Source organism: Dendrobium catenatum, unplaced genomic scaffold, assembly GCF_001605985.2.
Source record: "Dendrobium catenatum unplaced genomic scaffold, ASM160598v2 original_scaffold_130886, whole genome shotgun sequence".
Lineage (NCBI taxonomy): Eukaryota > Viridiplantae > Streptophyta > Magnoliopsida > Asparagales > Orchidaceae > Dendrobium > Dendrobium catenatum.
In genome coordinates, this window is record NW_021449321.1 from 384 (window position 1) to 28,058 (window position 27,675).

Sequence of the window (27,675 nt, forward strand, 5' to 3'; positions counted from 1 at the left end):
AAAGAGGTAACCATGGTTTTTTATAAGATTTGGAGCAACAACATTCCTACTTCATATTCTATTTTAGTTTGGAGAATTATTAAGGGTTTCATTCCTGTTGATGCTATTCTTTGGAAGAAAGGTTTCTATCTTCCTTCTAAATGCTTATGTTGTTATCATGTTGAAGACATTAACCATGTTTTTATCAATGGCCCCATTGCTGCTAGAGTTTGGATTTGGTTTGATAACCTTTTTAACACTAATTATTTTAGTGGTCATTTATCTTTGAATCATTTTCTTACTGTTATTTTTCACAATACTACTAGAGGGCATATTAAAATTGTTACTGCTATTTCTCTCATTTGGTTCTTATGGATTGATAGAAATGATGCTAAACATAGGAATATTCCTATGAATCATAATCGTATAATTGCTAGAACTAAAGAGAAAATCAATAGCCTCTATAAGGTTAATTTGATTCATCAAAAGCAATTTCATGGCTATAAATTTGTTTCCAACAAGCTTAATACTAATATTTTTGAAGACATTCATGAAGTTTATTTTAAATTTGTCATTTGGAAAAAACCTAGCATTCACTTTATTAAAGTTAATACGGATGGTTCAGTTTCTGAAGGTAAATGTGGATGTGGGGGTATTCTGAGAAATGACAAAGGTAATCTTATTGTGACTTTTTCTTCTCCTCTTAATAATTGTTCTGTTTTATTTGCTGAACTCATGGCTATTTTTAAAGCCCTTCAAATTTGCTTATCTTCTGGATACTTTAAAATTTGGATAGAAGTTGATGCAATGTTAGCTATAAAATGTATTTCTGCTGATCATATTGGGAATTTTGATACTTTTTACATTCTAAAAGATATCAAAAAAATGCTATCTCATATGGACTATAAAATATCTCATATATGGAGAGAAGGGAATACAGCTGCTGATTTTTTAGCTAAAATTGGTAGTAATTTGAATCATTTTACTCTATTTCATCAGAATAATATACCCTTTCTATTAAGGGGTATAATAAATCTTGATAAATGTGGATTACCATATATTCGGGTTTAATTGATTTGTTGGCTATGATGTTTAGATTAATCATTTTATTATGGAAGTCTAATTTGCCTTCTCTTTGAATTTGCTGGTTCGGATAGCAGTTGGATGGAATTTATTGCCTATTTTGTCTTGGTTCTGTATCAAATTTGCTAGTTATATTATGTTATGGGATTTATGATTCACTTTGGTTTGGAGAAAATCTGGATAAGTTGCTTTTTAAATCTTTTTTCAATCATTTTTATTTTGAGATATCTGGTATTCTATTTCTTCCATAATATAAGTATTATTATTTTATGGAAGTCTTGTTTGCCATATCTCTTTGAAATGGTTGTTTGTTTTAGCTGGTTGGTGGTTGCCGTTCATAATAATTTGAAAATTCATCCCTACTTTTACTATGGCTGGAAGGATTTGGATGTTGGTTATTTAATTTTAGGATCAGTGGATGGTTTGATTATTTGGAGGTTTATATTATTTGCTGACTCGTTTGCTATCCTAACCAGTATTTTCTTGAGAAAATTGGTATTTTATTTCTTCTGTAATAGAATTTTTATCCTGAGCCTATAAGATCTATATTGATCTTATTTCTTATCATGTTTATTATCAGTTGTTATTTAACTTCTATGTTTATAAGGTTTTTTCAGGTACCTCAAAAGATTTCATCAACTTCATTCAACATGGTTTTGGATTTATACTAAAGAATGAATATTTAAAGAATTGGAGATGGATTTTATACTTTGCTACTTCAATTATTTCAACCTTCTGGTGTTTTTTGGTTCTGTTGGCCTTTTTAGCTTTTATTTTTCTTATTTTGTAATTAGTTTAGAGGCTTATGGCTCATTAGATTTTATTTTCTTTCTTATGTATTTTATTTTTTTCAATGTATTTTCTTTTATTTTAGTTGAGCCTTTAGCCTCTTTAAAGACTTTTTGTAATCGCTTATTTTTAATAAACGCGTAAGCCCCTATAGTGGGATTTAACCAAAAAAAAAAACCCTAAACCCTAAACCCTAAGCCCTAAACCCTAAACCCAAAAACCCTAAACCATAAACCCTAGACTACCATAAACCACCCTAAACCCTAAACTACCCTAAACCCTAAATCCTAAACCCTAAACCCTAAACCCTAGACCCTAAAAACCCTAAACCCTAAGCCCTAGACCCTAGACCCTAGACCCTAAAAACCCTAGACCCTAAGCCCTAGACCCTAGACCCTAGACCCTAGACCCTAGACCCTAAACCCTATGCCCTATTCCCTTTACCCTTTACCCTATACACTATACCCTATACCCTATACCCTATACCTTATATCCTAAATCGTATACCCTAAATCCTATACCCTATACCCTAAATCCTATACCCTAAACCCTATTCCCTTAACCCTTAAACATTAAACCCTAACCCCTAAACCCTAAACTTTGCAAGTAGAAGTAGAATAAGTATTAAATAAAATGTCAATAAAATAATTAGCCAACCACTTATATTGCCAAAAAAAGATATTGTTTAGGGTTTAGGGTAAAGAATTAGCCATTTCATATCTTATATTTTTGCATGATAGTGTGTGATGGCATGTCGAACTACGCACCATCTGCTCGATTTACCATTGACAAACCAAGGATAGGTAAGGAAAATTCCTCCTCCATACATGCCCTATTAAATTCTTTATACTTGATGAAGACTTGAATATTTTTAGACTTTTTGTGAAATAGGACAATAGTAGCAAGTCAAGTAGGATTTTTTTTTCAAGTTTTATTCATAATTAATCCTTCAATATCAGGATGCATCCCATAGGTGTTTGCTTGGCTTATGAAATATTTGTATAAATTAATTATTACATATTATTTATGGAGAAAGACCAAACATTTTGGAATAAATCAAAGCAAAATAGCCTTGATAATCTTTCAAAATTTGAAATATTTGTTGAAATAAATCTTTAATAAGAAGTTTACTAATAAAGATAGGACAAGGATTGCTTCTATTTCTAAATATATCTAAATTAACTTATTAATAACATGTGAAATGCAGAGATACTATTTTTCACATTATTGTTCATGCCTTTAAAAACAAACTTTCAAACTCGAAGCACTATAAAGATATTCTCGGTTATTTGGATGGCCTGCCTCTTGCCACTGGACAATGATGAAGCACCTATCTCCATGTTGTTTTGCACTCTTGGATGATTATTCTCTGTGCTTTAGCAACCGGATGTGCCTCTATTGGGTTTTGGCATGAACACGATACATTAAATTTGCTAATTGGGATAAATTTTGGCCTCAGAATCCAATTTTCAATTTTTTCTATTTTTTCAGTCTTCTGTTCTTTCAATTTCAATGTTTCCTTGTTGTTTGTTATTTGTTTCTACTTATTTATCTCTATGTTAAGTCTATGATTCATTATTGACTTCAGAAGAAATATCATATATTGCATTATTGATGTAGAGAAAAGAGCTAAAAATCATCCTACATGTCGCACTTGATCTTCTAATTCGTCATAATCTTGGTTTTTGAATGAAACAAACCCTCTATATATATGGACAATCTTAATTTGTCATAAGGGGTTGTTTAGTTGACTAAAAAAATGAATACAATATATATAGTATAAAATGAATACTTTGAAATTATTTGGATAAATGTATAGTAATTTGTTTGGTTTGAAGTAAATTGAATGTAATGTAAAGTTTTAAAGATAGTGATGACCGACTGATGGTGGCAGCCGCCAGCAACGATGGTGGCTGGTCGCAGGTGGAAGCAGCTAGCAGCAGTGATGATGGCGGGTGATGGCAGCCAGCAGTAATGGTGGCCGATGGGGACCAATGCCGCTAGCCAATGATGGTGTGTGGTGGTCAAGTGAGCACGCCTAATTTATTTTACCTAAAAATGAACTAGAATAATTTAGACAAGATTTATTTTACTTTTCACTCCTTTTTTCATCCAACAAAATACTAAACTTTTCCAAATCCCTTAAAAAGGTCCCTAAACTTGTGAAAATTATTTTGATAAAGGAATAATTTTTTTTTTTTTTGACATTTAGGTCATTTAAGTCAAACACAAACAACCTAGATAGATAGACTCGAATCCTATACCTCTTAGTTGGAAGCTTAAGATCTCAATCAATAGGCTAAGAAGAATTGTGTTAATAATAAATTTTAAAGGTTAGACATCTAAGTAAAAGTTCGAACCCTTGCTTTATTTCGCCAAGGCCCTCACCCCATTCTCACCCCCTACCTCCCAATGTTCCTCCGCGCTGCCGCCGCTTCCAGGCGTATCTCCACCACCGTAATCGCCTTCTTCTGCCGCCACAAGATGACCTCTGCACAGTACGTAGCGGCCCGCCACCGCGATCCGACCTTGGAGAGGCTAATGGATGGGTACAAGCATTTAACCTCTGTCCTGTCCCTCCAAAACCTTATCCTAGCTTCCGCCGACGTCTCCATCCCACTTCCTTTCCTCTCCTCCCCCACAGCCTCTCGCCTCCTCCGCCTTCGCCGTGGCCCGGCCCACTTCGTCCGCTCCTTTCCCGCGATTTTCTCCCTCCGCCCCCACCCTACCGCTTCCCTCCCCGTCCTCGTTTACCTCACCCCTGCCGCCTCCCACTTAGCCGAGCATGTTTCCTGCGGCGCTCCTTTCGCCCTGGAGCACATCACTCGCCTCCTAGCTCTTTCAAACTCCCGCTCCCTCCCCCTCCGAACTCTCATCCGCGTCAAACATGAGCTTGGTCTCCCACAAGACTTTGAGGATTCGGTCATCGCACGCAATCCCTCGCTTTTCTCCCTCTCCAGAAACCCTCGCGAGCCCAACACACACATTGTTGCTCTCCCAAACCTCGCCCCTGTTGTCGTACTCGCTGTTGACGCCTGGCGCCTCTGCCGTTTAGCATATCACAATCAGAATTGTTCAAAATCCACTGGCGATGAAGCAGAGATCCGTTTTGGGTTCAAGCAGACCTTCCCACCAGGCATGCGGCTGACAAAGAGATTCCGAGCTTGCCTCAAAGAGTGGCAACGCCTACCTTACCCTTGCCCATACAAACCCCCTCCTTCCGCCAGTGGCAACCTTGGCTGGAAGAGGGCTTTAGAGAAACGAGCAGTGGCGATCGTTCATGAGTTCCTGAACTTGACGGTCGAGAAGATGGTGGAGGTGGAGAAGATTAGCCATTTTCGGAAATCCTTCGGCATCGATTTCAATATCCGCGATCTTTTCCTGGACCACCCGGGCATCTTCTATATATCCACCAGGGGAGGAAGGAACACAGTATTCCTTAGGGAAGCTTATGACCGCGGGTGCCTCGTCGAATCCAATCCAATGTACGAGGCAAGGAGGAAGCTGCTCCACCTCGTGCTAATGCGCAAGAGAGGAGCTGCTTTTGCCGATGCTGGAGCTGTTCAAGAAATGCCGCTGTCAGAGAACTCGAATCACTGATTAACTGGGATGCGGCCGCCTTCCTCTTCCGAGCGGCTTCCTGTGGGCGGGCTTCTCGGCCCTATACGCCCACAGTCCAATTGTAGCTGGAGAAGCGTTGTTGTTTGAGAAGTTATTGTATATAGTGTGTAAAAGCATTCTCCTCCACTACATCTCAACAGATCCATGTGGAGGAACCATCAATGCCTCCCAGCCATAACAAACTCAACCAATAATACCATTACACACCTGTAAGGCTTAACGGACGCATTCCTGTATAAATACATAAAGCTACAATAAGGTTATAAGCGCTGAATACATAAACGAATTTCCATTTCTCTGCTTCACTCTATTCTTTTCTTTGTTTCCATTTATGCAGCCTGTTTTATTTTTACATTGTATCAGAGCATTTCGGCTCACAGCCAATTCCCTGCCATGGAATCGTCTCCCTCCTCCCACATGGGTGTGGACATCTCGAACAATCCCACCAATATAAAGTAAGCTATTCTAACTTGGTTCATTTACAAAGTATTGGTTTGGAATTGGATGCCAGTAGGTATGATCATATTACATATTTACATATACGTTTAAATGAATGAATATGTTCATTTAGAATGTAGGTTTATCCAATGGTCTAGACAACACCTTTGCAAATAACCAACAAAACCCTAAAAGGACATGTCTAGTACCTTATCACCTATCATGTCTCTCTTATTCTCTCCACTTCTTCCTCTGCTTTCCTCCTCCCTTTCTCTCTCTATTAATCCACCCATGTTCCTTCACATCACAACCCATTGGTGCCTATTCAAGTTGATGTTTACATCTAGTCCATCATTTCTTCAGCAATATTCAATGTTGTCCTTGTCCTGCCTTGTTACCAAGGTTGCTGTCATGGGCGAAAATATTCTCCCTTTGATCTTTCATTTTGTAATTAGATCCAACTTTATTGGGAGATTTTAGCTATCATTATGCATCAACAGAAGCAAGACTAGATTGCCTCACTTGGTTTGTACTGTTGTTTGGCTCCCTTGCTCTCCATGAAATTGTGAGTTTTATGCAGCACCTCTATAAAATCATTGCTTCCATTGTTTGGTGACAACTCTACTTTGATCCCTTTGTCCTCTTCAGCAGTAAGGACTCTACTGTCAAGACCTAACCCGGCACCTCATCATCTTTCTCATTTAAGCACTCCAATATCTATGTCTAAATCTACTTTAGGGTTTAGCTGATGCTCATTTTGATGTGAATCTTAAAATATGTTTACCCCAACTTGATTAGAATGATGATTCAATATAGTACTTGAGTTGAAGTCATAGAAAGGGTGGCTTGAACTGGAACAATTATTAGATCAGGTGACCTGACGTAGCTCTACGTTCGGACGCCAATAACATGTCGCCACGTGGTCTTACTCAATACCGCGCGGCCCGACGACTTGACCCGGGATTGCTATATTCGTGTATTGCTCGGTATTGCTAGGTATTGCTCGGTATTGCTAGTTATTGCTTGACAATAATGAAAAATATCGCTCTGTGAAGACCAATACCGAGAAATACCGAGAAAAACTCAGTATTGCTCGGTATTGTTCGGTATTGATCTTCAAAGAATGGTATTTCTCGTTATTGCCGAGCAAAATCGACCAATACCGAGCAAATACCGAGCAATACCTAGCAACACGTAAACATAGCAATGCCGTCTCCGTTCCGGGTCATGGTTGTCGGGCCGCGCGGTAAATAGTGAGAAACGTGGCAATATTTTACTGGCGTCCGAACGTAGAGCTACGTCAGGTGACCGGACCAAATAAAAGTTCCTTGAACTGAGCTAATCAGTTTACTGGCCTACTTCTAAGTCTCTTCATAGAGTTTGCTTTACTTTTGAAAGTGAGAATCCACTGTATAATCTATGGGAATGATGAGTATTTTTGAAATTTGCGGATATAAATCAATTAGTTGACACTCTTGGGAGCCTGTTTGAATTACAAAATAGTGTTCAACCATGAGAAAGGGGTAAGGATTGGAACTGATAATGATTATTGAAGCATGGTTGTAATGTTATATTTTTAGGGGCACTAAGTTAGCTTTCCAGGAGGTGGCAATATATAACTTTTAGTTCCAACTCATGATTAGTTTTTTTAGACACGGCCACTAGTCATGCTTCAGCGATGTACTAGAATTTCCTTGATTGAAAAGCAATTGAACTTCTCTGCCCAGCTTTGCCTGGGAACAGGGCTCTTGTGATTGTTGACATAAGCCTTAAAACATGCTTTGGCTGCAGATTGTCTTTATGCTACTTTGGTGATCATGTTCTCTCTATTGATAATTTTTATATTTTAGGTGCTTGATCTTCGTGAAATGAATAAAGCAGGAGAGCGATTAATATCTGCACTTTTACTGGTTAGTTTCTTTATTTCCTGGGGCATGAGTTCCATATATCATGAATACTGTATGAGCATGTATATAAAAACTTTTCATATATTTGCATTTGGTCCTAGCCTGTTTGAGCAGTTTCATTCAATAAATTTTTTATTCTCAAGATATTGCTCTAATTTTTCACTCATGTTTTGTCATCCATGGTTACACAATGTTCACCTTGCAGGATAGATATCAACACGTTGAGAAGATAGACCTTGAATTTGCAATAGATGTTTATGATGAGCATCTTCTTCTTATCAAAAGCAAGGTTATAATCTAAAATTTTAGATTAATTTTGGCACAATTTCTTCAATTTATCTTTTTCCGTTTGGAGTTAGGATGCATCTATTTGCTGTTTTTCTTGTGAATAATGCTTCTTTGTCTGGCTGCCATTCTTTTCTGAGGTTATTACGATAAAAACTAAACGTTAGACTAGATATGATAAATGAGGTATTTAGGGCTGTTCAAGTAGAATATTCGCAATACGTGTAAAAAAAGGAAAAAAGCCTATGTTATTATATCTATTTTAACATCTACTTTTTGATCTAAACTTTGAATCAAAGTTTCTTTAATTTCAAATAGTTTGGGATGCTAGTAATAATAATAAAAAATTATGATAGTTTAGAAATATATAATATGGTTTATCAAAAGATGAAGAATGCTTAAAAAATTGCATAATATAATCCTCAATCGTCATAGTATCTCAAAACTCCTTTTTTATAAATAATTATTCCAAAATAATATTTTACCATCATCATCATTAACCTTATCTCAAGTAGTTGGCATCTTTATAATTTCTTATAATGCGATATGCTTCTTGATCTACATCTGGAAGTGGGGAAATACACCTTTTGAGCAGGTGTGAACTCCTTAAGGGAGAAGAAGAGGAAGAAGAGAGTCTAAGGAGGGAGAAACAAAAGTCTTTCATTCCATAATATTTTCTTATAATAGGAGGTGTATTTATGATACTTGGGTAAACCAAGTTTACAATATAGAACCAGTCTACCTAAAACAAACTAAAAATAGAATAAAAGAAATGAACTAGTGCTTATTACACATGTATATATCGTTTAGTTTGTACTTTATTTAGCTAAATATATATTGCTGATGTCTAACAATCACATCGTCATGGAAAGTAATATTGTCCCCAAGGTTGAGAGAAGGAAAAGACGAGAGAGGGCTGCAAAATTTTCCCAAATGATATCATCCAGAAATTTAATTTCCATTGCAAGTAAATTTGAATGAAAAGTTGTAAAAAGGTAGAAGGGGAAAGAGAATTAAGGAGAAAATCATAGTGACAATCACGAATAGTTTTATGATATTTTTAGAATGTATCCTAATTTGCTAAGAGGTAGAACGGAAATGTAGTTTGAAAAAAAACTCTATGGAATTCATTTACAAATTAATGTACTATTAGAATAGGGAATTTATCTTGAATGATGAGTATATTAAGGGCTCTAGAATTAATGCAAAATGCCATGTGCCATCATATTTTTGAACAAGGAATATCGGAATAGAAAAATAGGTGAGATTATGACAAATAATGTTGGAGTGAAGCATTTCAGATACTAATTGTTCCATAGCAACCGTTTGAAAATGTGGAGAATGAAAATGATAGATATTACTAGTTGAGATAAGGATGGAAGATAAATACAATGGTCAATGGTACTAGGTTGAGGTTAATCTAATGTTGGCTGAAACAAATGTTGAGATTATTTGAGTAAGGTAGAATTAGATAATGGCAGATGATATGTAAGAAATGAGAAACCTGATGGAGAAGGTGGTGGCTGTGGAGAAGGAATTCAGAAGTGTATATTTTGGTTAGTCATCCATCAATTAAGAATGATTCTCAATTTTAATTCAAAAAGCAATTTCATTTGAAACAATTGGGAATAAATTTAACACGATAGATCTCATAAGCTAATTGTATCAAATCATTCTTCAAATTAAATTACAAAGTTTTGTAATAATTTTAAATTTAAAAGGGTATGCATTTAATGTTATAAGGAAAGAAAATAATGAATACATCTAGATGTTTAAAAAAATAATTGAATGGAATGAGTTTAAGAAATATTAATTATATGGTTAAGTTGACAATAATAAAATCTATACGTGTAGGGCGACAAATGTGAGTCCATATGGTGGCAAAATTATTCTAAAAGTTAAGATGTGTATGATAACTTGTACTGATATGGTAATAAAGGTGGGCCCTTGTGGAGGAGAAATGTCCTTGATAAATAGCTTTCAACCTTACGCGATCCAAGAAACTACTTCCACGTATATGATATTCTCTAAAGTTAAAAGAAGAGTTTTATAGGTAAATGATAAAATAAATTCAGAAAAGATTAGTCAAATAGAAGGATGCCTATACACACTTTTAATGTGGTGTTGTCAATGTTTGAACATTTAATATTCTTCTAAAAGTTTTGTTTCTAATTATATATTTTAATTACAGTTAGATCAGATATTATTCTAGTATTTTCATGTTTAAGGATTCTAGGTAAAACCCTAGATTAGTGTATGTGTATACTTGAATTTTTTTCTGATATTTGAATTCTCTATTAGATCTGTTTCTCTTGCGAAGTTATTATAGCTTATATAGTACTATGTTGAATGTAATTTCAAGAAAAACGACGGAAAAAGTAGAACCCAAATAAGGGTTATCTTTTGATTGACTATTCTATCTTTTAGGTGTACAATTTTGTTGTAAGATAAAACTTAGTTAGATATTTCTATCATGAAAATTTGATGATATACAACATAATCATGATGTGCATTAGAATCTCTGTAGTTAAATAAATGGAAAAAAATGAATATGCTTTTGCTCAAATGATTGTGTAAAATTTTAAATTCTTCGGTTTAGAAATTATGGTATGTAAAACATTAATGGTAAATATCTCTGTTGGCCTTGTGTTGACCTAAAGGAGTCTTCATGGGGTATTACAATAATCCCCGTATGTCAGCTTAGGAATAGGCCCACCTTGAATGAGGTAACCTATGATTACTAACAACGTTCCTCAATTTGCCACGTGGCTAAGTAGATTAAGGCCACTAACAAACCTGAGAAAATGGAGTCATAGAACATTGATTAGGGGTGTCATACCCACTCAGTAGATTAGTCTTCACTTTTCTACATTCACTCATTCTTTTTCTCCTGGATAGTGCTGCCACATGGGATCATAGGCCGCATAGCTCCTTATAGATGTTGGAGTTATAAGTCTCTTTCAAATCTATTTTGGTACTTTTGAGTCTACCTTTTTTAATTCCTTTGATGTTCCTCCCCTTATCCTCTATTGAGCCCCATAAAGTCCATTTTAACTTTGACCTAACCAAACTTGTACCGATTCTTCTCAATTTGAACACAAGTGTTGACTTCTTAATTGAAAGTGTTCTCAAACACGCTCGAGATGTAATTAACCCAAGAGGCTAGGAGCTTACTCTTTCAGAAAATCTCAATCCCCCTAAAATTAAAATATATCTTGTTTGGAGCCACTTTCCTTGCAGGGTAATTCTCTAGGATAGATACATTTAATTTGCCTTCTATTGATCTTTCGGGCCTACATAGTGCATATATGAACTATAATCAATCTGCAACTTCATAGGCGTCTTTTAAGGTCTATAGTTACCTTGCATATAGGGCAAGATCATAAGACCCAATATTTTGGGCAATTCATAAATAGAGTAGTAAGCTCTATCCTAACTAAAATTGGGCTTTCCATTGGATTTAACCCATAGGTTAACTTATATATTTGGGCCAGCTCCCATACTAACAAGTCTGTTATGACGCCGACGCCGACGACAACAACAACAACAACAACAACAACATCAAGCCTTTATCTCACTATGTGGGTTGGCTACTTGAAATCCTTTTTCTCCATTGTGTATTGTTAATGGTCAAATTCTCATTTAAATCTAAAAAAGAAAGGCCATTTCTAATATTTTGTAACTAAGTCTTTTTAGATATACCTCTATCTTTCTTAACATAAGCCAAATCTAATACATATACTTTCCTAATCGAGTCATCGGAAGGCCGCCGTTTTATGTGACCGAACCATCTAAGGCGACTCTCTCTAATCTTATCTTTCATTGGAGCTACTCCAACCTTTTCATGTTTATGCTCATTTCGTATCCTGTCTATAAGAGTCAATCACCTCATCCACCCGAGCATCCTCATCTCTGCAACACTTAACTTAATATTATGCTTCTTTTTTAATGACCAACATTATGTACCATAAAGCATTACGGGTCTCATCACCATCTTATATAATTTTCTCTTAAATTTGAGGGGGATTTTTCTAGCACACAATAAGCTTGATGCATTCCTCCATTTCAACCATTTAACTTGAATTCTGCTAATAATATCCCCATCTATTTCGCCATCACTTTGAACAATAGACCCAATATATCTAAAACATATACTCTTATTAATGACTTGATCACCCAAACTCACAAACCCTCCTCTAGATCAATTAATACTAAAATTACACTCTATATATTCAGTTTTAGGTCCAATCAAACGAAAACCTTTAGACTTTAAGGTTGACCTCCATAATTCAAGTTTATCTTTACCTTCTTTCTAGTCTTAACAATAAGAATAATATCATCAACAAAAAGCACAATGATAACATCCATGGCTAAAGCAAAAAGATATGGGCTTAAGGATGATCCTTGATGTAATCCAACATAAATAGAAAAATGCTTGGTCAAACCACCTTGTGCTTGAACAGAAGTAACAACACCTGCATTCATATCCCTAATGACTTGAATATAAGCATTATTAAGTCATTCTTTTCTAGAACTTTCCATAGCACTTCTCTTGGAACTTTATCATCTGCTTTCTCTAAATCAATAAATATCATATGAAGATCCTTCTTATTCTTTCTATGCTTCTTCATCAAACCTCTCAATAAATGTATAGCTTCCATAGTAGCCCTATCCGACATGAATCTAAATTGATTTTGAGAAACATTAGTATCACATCGTAATATATGCTTCATAACTCTCTACCAAAGTTGTAAGTATGACACATTAACTTAACTCCTCTTTATTTCGCACAATCTTGTGCATTATCTTTATTTTTAAAAATAGGAGTCAACACACTAATCAGACATATTTTTAGTCTTCAAAATAATATTAAAAAGTTAAGTCAAGAAATTCCTTCATCTCCTAAGCATTTTCACACCTCTATTGGAATATCATCAGGTCTAACAACTTTTTTACACTTCATTTTCTTTAAAGCCTTTCTAACTTTGATTTTACTAATACGTCGATAAAAATAAAAATCTTTATTTTTATTTAAGATGTTAAGGTCACTAAAGTCAAATGTATTCTCACAATCTTCATCGAAAAGTTCAGCAAAATATCCCATCCACCTTTGTTGAATATCATCTTCGGGAATTTTCATCCGTAATGCATTTCACTTGCATTAAATTCTTACTAATCCTATCTCTTTGTTTGGCTAACTTATGTATATATCTTTCGCTCTTTTTAATATCTAATTTATTATATAAATAATTAAAAGCTAAAATCTTTGCATCGCATATGACTTTCTTAGACTCCTTACGTGCCTCTATATATCTTTCCCATTTATAAGAGTTTTTTACATTTAAACCAATTTTTATTACATTTATTCTTATTTTTTTATAACAAATTTGTTTAATTAGTAAAATTAAAAACAACTAAAATTCATATATATTCACCTTGATATACATGGGATTCCTGAGAGCATCATATTCCTTACGTTATGACTTACGACCTCCTAACTTTAGTATATTAGGGCCGTTGTTATTCCTGAGATGATATAATCATTGAATTTTGATTAGGTTTATGTCTAATCCCTCAAACAACCCTTATTCATCTAATTGAAATCCAAATATTGAATTTTATATTAAAATTGAGCATATGTGGCTATTTTTATTCAAGAGTGCTCTCCTATAACTAGGAGGGGTAATTATTTAGAGGGGTTGCACCTATAAATGGCTACACCATAGATCTAAATAAATCTTGGTTTGAACATCGGGGGAAATTTGATTGAAGTAGAATTAATCTACTTCATAAAAAAAATGAATTCTTAATATTGAAGATGGGTTGGTTTTTTTGGTTAGTGAATGGCACCAAATGTTTTTGCTCTTGATGATAATCTTGTGGTTGGGGATACTGGTGTTCACGACTCTCTATCTGCTAGCTAATATTTCTTGCATTGAAGAGTTAGTGGAAAAACAAGAAAATAAATTCTCACTTATTCAAGTTAAATATTTTTAGGGATGAATCTCAGGGTTTTTCTCTTTTGACTGATGGCTTAGACTTCATTGCCTTCTTGTTGGCCTTATTTGTATATTTTGTTTTTAATCTAGCAATTTTTTATGTTTTCTTCGTATTGCACTTTTTCCTATGACTGATAATGAAAGTTTTAAATTTATAAAAGGTCTGCCTGCTCCTTTTTACATTTTAAAAAAATAAAAGTAGGTTGTCTTCTTGGAGAGAGCAAATCTCTTGGTGGCAAATTTCTTATGATGTTTTTAAAGCATGTGGGGTATCATTCATCGGAATCTTGAGCTAGTGTTAAATGGCATATGTCTCAACAAAGATTCTCTTGCAAGACTTGATCACCATTTGCCTTATTTGTGAAAGGTGTGTTGTGAGCATCTTAAAAATCGTAGTCCTATTGGCCTATTGAACAGTGCATTCAAAATCTTTTCAAAAACTCTCTTTAATAGGCTTAAATCTATTATGCCTAAGTTTGTTGATGTTTCTTAAGGTGTCTTTGTATCCAATAAAAAACATCTTTAGATTGTGTTGAGGCTGCTCTTGAAATTAGTTGAACCTTAGGAAGAAACACTAACTTTTTATATTTAAACTTGGTCTCTAACAGGCCTTTTCATAGTTGTAATTATAGTTTTTTGCCTTCCTTTCTTTGCAATAGATATTTTTTCTTGTAGATTTCTCGATTGAATTATGAGATATATTGTGCTTGCTAACTCTTCTCTTATTGTCAATGATCTGGGGCCTCCATTTAATTGTTAAAGTGGTTTTGTTAAGGCGACCCCATTTTCCCTTTTTTTAATTTTTTTTTTTACATAATGGCATATTTCTTATACAAAATATTGAGGGTAGATTTTTTAATAATTAGATTGAAGGGTGATGTATTTATAAGTATTCTATGCCTATCAATAATATTCAATTTGTTAATGGTACACTCGTTTAGGGGAGCTATTTATATGCACGTTGTTTGCTTTAAACATATTCTCTATTTTTATTGTAAAGCTTATAGTCTTATGAATATTTTGATTCAAGCTGATTATTGATGCAATCAAAAATTTGGGAGAGGGACCTTTGATCACAAAAATAGGACCTTTCTAAGAAGGAGAAACTTACAAAACTTATAATAATTAGACACATTAAACAAAACAAAACATAATTTTAATATTATAAAAACTATTACAACTTGGACACTTACAAACGACTCTTACAAATGACTCTTACAAATGACTCTTGCAAGACACCCTAAAGTTGCTTACTTTGAGAAGAAGGATACAATGGAATGGATACTATGGAGAGAAGAAAGAGATTAGAAGCCAAGAAGAATGGTGGAAAGAGCCTGCAGGATTTCCATAGAAGAAGAAGAAGAAATGGAACAAAGCTCTCAAGCTTTTTCCAAGAAAACCTCTCAGGTTTTGTCTCCAAAAATCATAATCGTCACACACATAACCTCTCTAAAACAGCTACAAACATCAATATTTATAGGCACAAAAAGGGAAGCCAAACAGCCCAAATATTAGGGAATATGGAAGGTTAAAAGACACCTAGAAGAAGGCTAAAAGACACCAAAAAACTGCACAGAAAACAGTAAAAAAATTCTTGGAATTCCCCCCAATCAGCCACCAAACAGCCCCAAGAATCCAAAGAAAAGGAATGCCAAAAGCCACAAGCTTTTCCTTGCTGAAATCCCAAGAGACACAGCAAAAATCTAAGCAGAAATAAGCCACGGAATCAGCCAGGAACAAAGCCAAAAGCCACGGTTTCAGCACAGGAAACCAGGAGGCGAATTGGAGTTCCAACAGGGAATTCAAGTCACTGTCAAAAAGGTGTCATAGCAGTAAAGCATGCAGCCACCCGAAGAGGCAGCAAAAATCCCGAAGAGAGCAGCAGCCCGTGGGAGAGAAAACCAGAGAAGAAAAGTTGCAGCAGTTTCAATTCAAGAAAAATATGAAAGAACAAATTCCACTCATCTAATCTAGCTCCCAAACATTAATTTTATAACTAATCATCAGCTCATAATTAGCTACACTTCTACTAGATATTAATGAGCTTGCACCAACTAAAAATTCAACAACTAAGCTCCAACCGAAAATAGCCAAGGCTCATATGAAACCAACAAGCGGCCCAAAAGACAAGATGGAAGATGAAAGGACAAGATAATGAAGAGAAGGAGAGGGTGATGAAATCAAGAATTATGTACTTTTTATTTTGTTTGAACATTAGTATATTCTGTTTTCTATTTTATTTTCTTTTCTTTTTTAGCTATCCAATGATGGGAAAGCATCCAATGATCATGGTAGGTAGTGCATATGACTTGGTAGACCTTTGGTTTGCTGGCTCGATTGGTCCCTGGCCGCTGGTGGTTCTCGGGTTGGCTGTTTTGGAGCATTTGGTATTGAGCTGGTTCCCTAAGTTGCTTGAGCTGAAGTTATAGTAGCTCATTAATATCCAAAAAGGTACATCATTATGAAGTTTACTTTTTGGAGTGGCCTTGTCCCTCCCTTTCCCCTTTCTTCTTGTCTTTGGAATCCGTGGTCTATTCTTTAATGGTGGCTGAATTCAATGCATTATCTTGGAGAACCGTGGCTTGCTCTTTAATTGGTGGCTGAATCAAAGCATTAAAGTTATAAAAGAATGCTTTTTCCTTGGTCATCCGGCCTTTGTTTTTCCGAACTGGAATTTTTTCCCTGTTGCTGTGCTGCTTTGAATTCTCGGTGGCTCCTTGGTTCCGTGAGATGTTGGCTGATTTCAATAAAAACCATGGATTGGTGGCTGAATTCAATTCAATATAAAGGGGAAGTTGCTGATTACCTTTGGAATTCAGCCAGCCTTTGAATGCTTTTTCCGAAGCTGTGATGCTTTGATTTCTGTGGGCTGTTTGTTGTCCGTGAAGTGGCCTCCTTGGTTCCTGTTCTGATTAATGAAAGGCTGATTTCCGTGATCTCCTGGGCTGATTTCCAAAGGGACTTTTGGGAATCCTATGATCTAAATGCTTGGAGCTTGTAAACAATTATGATGGCTTTTGGCATCCTCTCTTTTGCCTATAAATTGGAGATGTTGTTATGAAGAATGGGAGTTGATATTTGTGAGCATATTTGCTATTAACCTGCGGGTTTATTCGGAAATCCTGCGGGCTCTTTCAACCTTCGTTTCTCATCCCCTCCAGAAATCCTGCGGGCTCTTTCCACCTTTCTTCTCGGGCCTTCTAAACTCTTTTCGTCTCTCCGCAAGTGCCACTCCATCTGTATCCTTCTTCTCAAAGTAAAGCAACTTTAGGGTGTCGTATCAGAGTCGATTTGAAGCATCTATTGAAGAATTGGGCCAATCTTGCAGTGGTGGACCATCGGTTTGCTAGTTCTATGCACTTATTTAACCTACAAATTCGATGCATGTGAGAACCCGCTCTGACAGTTGTCTGAGGATAGCGTCTTTTTAAGTTTCTTTATTTCTTTTAAAATCTCCTAGCATCTTTTGTTGTGATTGTCAAGTTTTGGGTCGTTTGAGTTTATTTAAAAAGTTGTTTTAAGTTCTTCTCATTTTGTCAGTTTTCCTTCTTGTGGTGTCTTTTGTGATCAAGAGATAGGCTCCCTATATCCCTTGTCTACATCAGAGGGGGAAGATGAAAAGACACAAGGCAAGAAATTACAAGAAAAACTCAACTTGTGTTGACCCCCCCTTGTCTACATCAAACTCCCCTTCTTGTGAATTCAGCTCCTGAGGAATTATCTGCTGTTGATTCCCTTGAGGCGGTGCATACAGATCATCCAGTTCTTCGAGTTTTTCGCCAAATCTTTTTAGAATCTCTTCTTGTTCTTTTTCAAATTGCTGTTGTAGATACCTTTTGTATTTTTCGAATTTCTGATCACATAGGAACATGTTATATTGCAGTTTATAGAGTCGATCTTGAAGTGGATCCGTTGAGTCACCTTCTGTAGGAATCCACCTGTCCAACGGGAGTGGGACATTAGGATCACGTTGCTCGCATTCTTCCAGAAACGATGCCATATTTTTGGGATTTTCCATTTTTGACTCAAATAAAAAATACAAGACTCAAAGTACTCGATCTAAAGAAAACTCTAGACTCACAATTTGACTTGACTTGACTACAAAACTTTGACAAGACTTGACTTGACAAACTCACAAGACTCAAATTTGACAAACTAAAACAAAACCTAGGACTACCTAAACTTGCTCTGATACCAAATTGATGCAATCAAAAAGTTGGGAGAGGGACCCAAATATTTGATCACAAAAACAGGACCTTTCTAAACTTGCTCTGATACCAAATTGATGCAATCAAAAATTTGGGTCCCTCTCCCAAATTTTTGATTGCATCAATTATCTTCCTAATAATGGTTGGAGTTATGGAATGTTTACCTTTTCAAGTATCTTGGAACTCGTATTGGCTCTAAAACAATCCAAAAATCTCTTTAGAATTCCGACATTGAAATTATCTTGAAAAAGTTATCTTTTTGGATGGGTAGGATCTACTTCTTTAATACTTATCTTTCTTATGGATTGTTTACTATGTTATCAAAAAATTGAATTATTTTGGAAATAATTATTTTGGAACGATAATGTTGATAATAGGAATATTCATCTTTTCAATTGGAGCAAAATTTATAGGCCAGAGGAATTTGAGAATTTAAGATCATTTTAATGTATCTTTTCTTGTCAAATGTGGATTGAAGATTATTAGTTTTGATGATTTCTCTTGCTTTTAATATTATCATGGAGAAATATTTGAGGCTAAAGACCTAATAGATTTTCGGAAGAATGATCCTTTGAATTTCTCTTATTTTAAGGGCTGTTTATTCCGAGAGTTTTGAATATAAAGTAAATCAAATGTAGGGATTTTGAAAATTTGGCTATTTGGTTGTAACAAAACCAAATGAAAAGTATTTCATTCATGAATTTAGAATTCATTTTTAGTTCATTTTTTGATGATTTACATATTTTAAGTTGGGATGCAAGCCTGTCAAGAGCCTCATGGAGTTTAATGATAAACTTGTATATGCTTTATAAGGCATGATAGTAACTAAAAATCTCATATCAAAGACTTAAGGGAAGATTTATCTACTTAATTATCAGTTTATCACATATTAGATGTTGTTAGTTTGGTAAGCTTATTTATACATAATTTTAAAGAATCGCACCTTAAAGCAAATATAAAGTTTTATAATATCCAAAAGAAATCCTAGGCATAAGTCTTTTATTTAGTCAAAAAGGGGGAAGATTTAACTCTTGAAATTTACATGGATGCCAATTATGTATGTTTTAATTGGTTATATGATTATCCGAGGTTAATTTTGGATATTAACTATTCTTAGGAGGCAACTTCTTAACTCTGAGGAGTAAAAAAATATAATTTGATAGCAAGATCAAGTGCAAAAATTGAAATTAGAACTGTCATTAAGAATCTACAAATTACCATGGAAGAAAAATATTCTGAAAGATGTAAAGGTTGAGTGAAAAGATCCTATGAGGCTTTATTATGATAATAACTTAGCCAATAATGTTGCATATAACCTCGTAAAATATGACCACAATAAGGATATTAAAGTCAATAGGTGTTTTATAAAAGAAAAAAACTTAATTGTTGCTTTATTTATACTCCTTTGTACCATAGGCGAGTAACTTGCTGACATTTTCACCAAAGTATTAGCATGAATGTCCTTTAAAAATTATCAGGTAAGCTTGCAATAGATAAAATATTCATTCGGTTGGAGTGAATGAGGAAATAACCATAAAAATTGTTCTTTTATACCTTGAAAATCAATCCCACAAGTTCGCTCTTGACTCTTTCTCCCCTACATCACTCTTTGACATCGATCCCAACCATCCCATGCTATCTAGTAAACCATTATGGTGGTGCCAATTTGAGTGATTTTTGAATACATTAGCTCACCTTCATCACCTGCCACCGCTAGGGGTTTCAATATTTAACACGATCCAAAAATCCAACCAATTTCGGGTTCGAGTCAACCCGAACCCGAACTGGGTCGGGTTCCCGTTCGAGTTTCGACTCATTTGAAAAATCGGGTAGGGTTTGAGTTGACCCGTAAACCTGAAATTAACCTGTTTTGACCCGGTAAGGCATGTCATCATGTCAGCCGTCAGGCCATCTGCATTCGTGAGTCGTGTCTGCGTCTCATCGCCAGGCCATCACGTCAGGTCGTGACTGGTCATTCACATCAAGTCTCCAGCCAGGCCATCACGATTCACGTCAGTCCGTATGTGCAAGGGAAAATTATTACGTCTGGTGTTCGGATTTGTCCGGCACCAATCCAGATGCGTCACGTCACCCAGATAACCTAGGGCCTAGTGTATTCGGGTGACGTGGCGCGTCTGGATTGGTGTCTGTATGGTCCGGTCACCGGACATAATAATTTGCCCTGCACAATCATCCATTGTCGCAGTCCGAAACGATACCACATTCCGTGCTTGTGTCCGCTGCAGGCCTGCCATTGCCGTCGTGGCGCTTCCTCACCTCGCCTTTCCGCGTTCAACACTTCAACCCTCTGGGCTTTAGCAGACCGCAAACGACAAACCACAGCCCGCAAAACTGCGTCTGTCGCACTCCCGCAAACATCAGACCGTAAAGTCACAAACCGCAGTCGCCTCATCGTGTCGGAACGGGTCGGGTTGACCCGAACCTGGAGTGGGTCGGGTTCGGGTCCCAAAAATCGGCTCGCTTGCAAAAACGGGTCGGGTTCGGGTTGACTCGAATAGTATTGGGTCAGTTTTAGGTTCGACCCAAACCGAACCCGTGTCCCGAAATTGACACCCCTAGCCACCGCCTCTACTACCAGTAATTACTCCTGGTGGTCATTATCGATCGTTGTCTGCCACCATCGCCTCTAATCATCACTGCTACACTTGACACCACCAGGCTCAACACATTGTCAGTGCTAGGTCACCACGGCCGGTCATCATTTTTCTCCACTCATCATTGCGGCCCCACCTACTTGACAATGCAATATTCAAATATTAGTTTTATTTTGAAAGCAACCAAATACAAAAAAATTCAGTTGCTAAATTTATTTTACATGCAATCAAACGGTAACAAAGTATTTCAAATATATCATTTCACCTTACATTTTATTTATAATACTTTAGAATTCAAAATACTTGCAACAAAATGGCCCCTAAAGGAATTAGGAAAACCATTTTAGCCCTTCTGTCAGAACATCTCTTGAAAAGTTAATAGTTGCCGGCTTGCCGCTCTACAAGATTTTGGAATGATGAACGATTTATGTACATCCCTTTATCTACTGTTGTCAGAGATTTGTTTTGGATTGCTTGGGATCCCGATTGAAAAGTTTTTCCTGATTTATCTAATTCATTGGCATAGGATTATTCCTACGTACTATCAGGATGTAGTGAATCATTTATATTTTTTAATTTATCCTATCACTTGTTGTTTAGGGGATTCTTCTGGTAGGGTGGTTAATAAGGGGAATTTCAATGTGAAATTATTTTTCTTCTTTCTTTGTAAGGGTGGAATCATATGATGTAGAACGTGTATGGGGTTTTGAGTCCTATGGGTCTTGAAGAGCAAATCGTGAGGTCTAAACAGCAGCTTTTGGTTCTTAGAAGTCTTGGACAGCAACTAGTAATGTTGGGGATCTCTAATGACAAAGGTGAAATGAAACTCCAATCTTCACTGGATAGCAGGTGGGAGGTCTTCCTGGACAGCCTCCTTGCTGATTTTGACGTCCCAGAATTGATGGCAGCAACCTGTGATTATCCGATCAGCTGGATAGCAGCTGGGAGGCCTCCTTGGACATCTTTCCTGGCTGATTTTGGCACTTCTGGATGGGGGACAGCAATCAGGGATCTACCAACCAGTTGGACAGCAGGTCACAATGCAGGAAAAACTCATGACAGCCTTTGGGAACTATCTAAACAGCAGTAGAATAGGTTTAGGAGCCAGGATTTGATGTGGGCGGTGGGTAGAGAGAAAGTGAGAGGGTGGGCCGGTGGCATGAGGGGGAAGGAGAGGGATTAGGTGAAGGTTTAATGGCTTGCCTAATTAATAACTTCCAATTAGGATTGATTGGATTAAATCACTCTCAATTTGAATTTGAATTAACTAAAATTCAGGGAGTGATTAGGGAGTCATTAATGGCAAGGAGAGAGGGGTGGGCCGGCCTAGAGAGAGGGGGGGGGGAAGTTGTGTCCAAGTTCAATGAATGTGGACCAAGCAATGAATTGTAATTAATGACTAAATCTGAGAATTAATCTCAGGTTTAGGGTGATTGATGATTATTTCCTTCAAGGGCATAGGCTTAATTAGAAAGCATTTGAAATTCAAATTATTTTGAATTTGAATTCAATTCATTTCCTAAAACACAAGGGGCTAAATATGGAAGGTATGAATGGGGAATTTTAAATCCAATCCAATTAGAGATTAATGTGGATTTGACTTGAAAACTTTCCAAAAATGGAGTTCTAAATTTGAAAAGATTTCAAAATTCAAATTTGATTGAACAATCAAGGTTTTTCAAAGGAGGTTTTCAAACAAGGATTATGACTTAGCAAAATTAATATTGAATCCAATCTATATTGAATTAGATGGATTTCATGATTAACTTTCCTATTTTGGAATTCTAAAAATGGAAAGAATTCGAAATTCGAAATTTGAATTTCAAATGAATTCGAATTTTCCCTCTTATGCGTAGCTAAATTAGGGAATCATTATGATGATTGAAATCATCATAATGAAGGGCAATTATGAGGGAAGGGGGGTGGATTGACTAGGGAAGTGAATTGGTGAGGGGAGGCCGGCAGTTGAATGGGGCGGTTAAGAGGCCGGCGACAAGGTGGATATGGAGACGACGTGTTGGTGGAAGTAGGGAGAGGATGAAGAAGACGACTAGAAACAACAAGAAGGAACAAAAATAAAAGATAAAAGATAAAACCGCGAGCATTGAACTCTTCCGAAGACTGACGGGTGATACATTGCCCTCCTCCAAGGGCCTTCAAGCCACGAGCCCGGACCCATCCTGTGGCTGGTCAAAACTATGAATTCCTCCCATAGGAATCTCACCCAAGGTTCTTCCCAAAGAACACAAGTGCAAAACACAAATTTTTATTATAATTCCATCATACCTAATACATGAGAAGGGGCCTCTATATATAGGCCTCAAAAGAAATTAAAAGACACATTTGCCCCTTGGGCTTAAATAAGACAAGAGGGTAAAAAAGGAAATTGTACAATTAAATCAAAATACACTTAATAAACTAAAATAAAACAAAGTGATCTCGGTCGTCGATCTTCAGCTCCTCCTCGGATAGGCATGGACGGCTTGATGTCCGCATCATCATCACTATTGGCTACATGTGGATATAGAAGTCCATCTCTCTCTTAGGGTCTCTGCTTTGGCTTGTCTGATTTTCCTCAGGAAAATATTGAAGCAAATTCTTCTTGTTCATGTTGAATATTGTACCTTCCAAAGTGTGCTGCACCTGTAATTTATAGTTTGAAATAAAACCCATATGATCCTTAATTGCAATTCTATTCATAATATTTGGTTAAGGGTTTCTTTACCAACTTGTTGTCCTTAACAGTACAGCTGATTACATTATATTGTATTTTCCTCTCAATTGTTATCAGTGTTATGTGCACTTTCCTAACTTGTAATCTCCCATGGTATCTTTTTCTCCGTCTTTTTTTATGAGAAGAGCTTAGTCCCAGCTTTTTCATGATGAAAATTTAAGTGATCTGAGTTGATATATCTACTAAATTGTCCTATTCATACAACCTAGCTACAACATAAAGTTTGTGGACTTGTGAGAGGACTAAACCAAAGGCCTATATGTGATTTAACAAATTTACAAGAAAGTGATCCCATGCAATACATGGGAGACTAAAAAATATTATTATTGTGACAATTCTTGATAATAATAATAATAAAAGAAAGATTAATATTTGTATTTCCCTTAGTTTTTGCATGGAATTATGTTTATTTTAACATAAATGGTAATTACACCTAATCTTATTTAGGAGGGTAAAATTGATAAATTATTATATGATTTTCACAACATGCCAAACCATTAAAAGTACTTGAGTATAGTATAATTAGATCAATAATTGAAGTCACATCATTGCTTGATGCCAAAAAAAAAAAAGAAAAAAGAAAAAGAAAATTAAGGTTAGTTGAATACCTCAATTTGATTTTTCCATATTAATTAAATGGAGATTTGATTGATTAAAATGATGCCGAATATGTAGATTAGATTATATATATTAAAAAAATATATGACTTTTCATAATTTTATCATAATACTTGCCGATTATTTTCTTTCTCTTCTAACTAAAAGAATAGCAAGTTTGAAAAGAATCGAGATGATATAAATAGAAGAATTAATAAAAAAAATCTCTTTTTTTATTAATCCTTCTAGTTATATATTCAAAAAATAAGATTGATACGCCTTTCCTTTTTTTATGATAATTTTTATATAGAAAAAAAGATCAAATTGGTCCTCTGATTCTTTATGAAGGGCTAAAATGATCCACAAATGTATTTAAGGATCATTTTTTTCCGTCAAGTATTTAGAAATGAATCAAAATAGTCCTATGGTGGGATTATTTTGGTTCCTCTTCAAAGAGTTTATGGACCAAAATGGGCTTTTAATATATTTGGGGACTATTTTGATATTTCATAAAGAATCAATAGATCATTTTGATTCTTCTCTTTTTGTATATTAAGTATTTTCACTTCTCAAAAATGAGAATACATAAATAGAAGGATTAATAAAAGAAGAGAAGCATTTTCTTTTTGTAATTAGTATATGTATATATATATATAGTGGATGTATGTGATTTTCTCTTTCATGACTTTGTTTATTTATTATAGATGTAGATTAGATATATCAAATAGATGTGAATTTCTTATTTCATAATTGTATCTTGTAAATATACGATTCCTTATCTTCTCTTTAAAAGAAAAGGAAAAAAATAATCCTTTGGAATGGAGCTCACTCCTTAACTTGAAGCCTGAAGCCATAGAAATGATACTCAATTTCTCTCATTGTGGTGTGTGTGTATGTGGATTGGATGGATGTGATTTTCTCTTTCATGACTTTGTTTATTTATTATAGATGTAGATTAGATAGAGCAAATAGATGTGAATTTTTCATTTCATAATTGCATCTTCTATATATACGATTCCTTCTCTTCTCTTTAAAAGAAAAGAAAAAAATGATCCTTTGGAATGGAGCTCACTCCTTAACTTGAAGCCATAGAAATAATACTCAGTTTCTCTCATTGTGGCTTAATATATAGTATAGGTAAACTCAATTTGCAGAACAAATGTTCATTATCTGATGCTTTCTAAGATAATTTTGACAATGTTACCCAAATTTCTTACAGAATTACTTTCCCATTGATTTTCAGGTAATGGAGCATGTTCGGCACCTAGAATCTCTAAATCTCAATGGCTGTCAGAAAATTTCTGATAAGGGAATTGAAGCTGTAACAATTGCTTGTCCTAAACTTAGGATATTTTCTATCTACTGGAATGTTAGGTATGCTTTGTTGCTTCAAATTTTTACACTGCAAGAGCTATTTCTGATCTATGGAAAGTATCCTACTAATCCTTTTATTAGTTGGATTCAGGGTGACGGACATGAGCATAAAATTCCTTGTGAAGCATTGCAAACATATATCTTATCTAAACCTTAGTGGATGCAAGGTAATGAAATTCATTATAATATTATGTTTTTTAGCACGCTTATGATCTGTACTGAACCTTTGATCTGAAACACAATGCTTTAATGATTCTTGCATTTTCCTCATTTAACCCCTCTTACTCGCTGAATTGTCACAAAGATACTTATCTGCATAGGTAGGATTAATCGACAGCAATGCACATAACAATGTTAAGAGGTCAACTACTCGCTTAACAACCTTCACATTGCTCAATAAGCCTACGGAAATCTTGTGTACTGAAAAAAAATGAGGTTTTTAGCAAACTGTGTACTATACACTGTATAAACTTGAGTATTTTATGCAAACGAGCCTTGTCTTGAAGCTATTTTTTTTTTAATTTCTTTGCTTTGATCATAAATTTGTTATAATTGTTTTTTTTTTTCAATTTAGTTACATTTAAAGCATTCTTATTCTAAGTACCTTTTAAGTTCTCTTATTTATTTTGAAAATCTTATAATACACATTTTGTTTCCATCTCATAGTTTGTGCATGCGGTTCTCTTTGACCACAATTTAAAAGAAGTAAACTGAATGCACCTTGCTGCTTGAATGCCCATAATTTGCGGGTTGTTAATATGTTTTAAGGATCAAGTTCAGTGTGACTAGGATTCATTAATACAGTAGTTGTGGTCATGCCATTTGGTTGTTGTCCATGTGGTTAATCGCTCTGTCTTCTCTACTTAACTCTGAACTAGTTCTATTTACCTTTTGAGCCAATTAACGGTTTTCTATTGGCTACTTTCTCTCAACATATTGAATTTATTTATGGAAAATGGACAAAATAATTCAATCAACTTTTCAATTTTTTTGTACCTATAAGCTTGGTTTAGTTCAAGGAAAAATGGATAAAATAGCTGCAATGCAAAATTTCTTTAATATATGTTAATTTTGTCCCCGGGAGAAATGTACTTATTTTAGTTATGGTTTCTTCTACTAGAACCATTTGGATATGTAAAGGGCACGTTACTGCATTTTGCTTAACTACTCTGCTTATCTTGGATGGAAATAAGTGCAAGATTATTATGCTTCACCAGCGTTAGAATTGTATAGTTTCTTAGACAATATTGCCTGAAAAAATCTTAGGTTTACTATATGACTTTTTCTAATTAAGGGTAATTTGAAATGGGCTTCTAAGTTTTCAGTGACTTGTGCATTTTAATATGCTATGCTAGTCAAGGACAATAACTTTGATGCTAGTTTTAAAATACATCTCTTTCATGAAAAATCCTTCATCCTGAGTTATGCCACTAATTTGCAGAGCATCTCGGACCGAAGTTTGCTTCTCATAGGTGATAACTACAAAGAATTAGAAGAGTTAAACATTACGAGGTGTGCATTTTTTTTTTTTTTAATTATTACTCTACTTCTTTATAGCTATCAAATACTAACATTCTTTGAATGCCTTACTATGGCTTTGGGCATTGATTGGGTCATAATATTTTATTTATTCCTTAGCAGTTCGCCATTTTAATAATTTTTTTTCCTTTTTCTTAACAAATGAAAGCATTTGACTTTGGGGTTATGGGTCAACTTGGCCTGAATTGATTTGGGCTGATTACGCCAACTAGAAGATGACTCCGAACTGACATGGGTTTTTAAAACTGAATTTTTCAGTTGTAATCAGGTTGAATTCTAGTTGAATGTGTAGTTCGAATTATTAGGTTATAATTTTAATTTTGTGGTTTGATGAAATTTAAGTTTGTTCCATTGGATGTCATCATTGATCATTGAAACTCTAGGGGGTATCTTAATAATGCTTGATCTTCCTCAGTGCAAGCCAAGCATCTAAACATGTGATAGGAATTCGATCTCCACACAACAAAAAAGCAACAATAATGAGGAGAAATAAGCAGGAAATAATGAG

At 35.2% G+C, this 27,675-nt stretch overlaps 1 protein-coding gene across 4 annotated transcripts; it reads left to right on the forward strand.

Moving 5' to 3' along the window:
- The first annotated feature begins 4,222 nt into the window (after window positions 1-4,222).
- Window positions 4,223-27,516, forward strand: LOC110102798 (protein ROOT PRIMORDIUM DEFECTIVE 1-like). Of its 4 annotated transcripts, XM_028692154.1 has the most exons (8): window positions 4,223-5,731; window positions 5,836-5,927; window positions 7,761-7,820; window positions 8,023-8,106; window positions 25,498-25,628; window positions 25,720-25,795; window positions 27,070-27,140; window positions 27,316-27,516. In XM_028692154.1, the coding sequence occupies exon 1, from the start codon at window positions 4,264-4,266 to the stop codon at window positions 5,449-5,451; it is 1,188 nt and encodes a 395-aa protein (XP_028547987.1). In that variant the 5' UTR covers window positions 4,223-4,263; the 3' UTR covers window positions 5,452-5,731; window positions 5,836-5,927; window positions 7,761-7,820; window positions 8,023-8,106; window positions 25,498-25,628; window positions 25,720-25,795; window positions 27,070-27,140; window positions 27,316-27,516. The 4 variants fall into 4 exon arrangements, with proteins under 4 accessions (XP_028547987.1, XP_028547986.1, XP_028547985.1 ...); XM_028692153.1 differs by having other exon boundaries at window positions 25,710-25,795; window positions 27,070-27,516; XM_028692152.1 differs by having other exon boundaries at window positions 27,070-27,516.
- The last annotated feature ends 159 nt before the right edge of the window (window positions 27,517-27,675 follow it).

What these genes read in the sequence shown, in the direction of transcription:
- LOC110102798 (XM_028692153.1), top strand. Translation starts at nt 4,264, where the DNA reads ATGTTCCTCCGCGCTGCCGCCGCTTCCAGGCGTATCTCCACCACCGTA.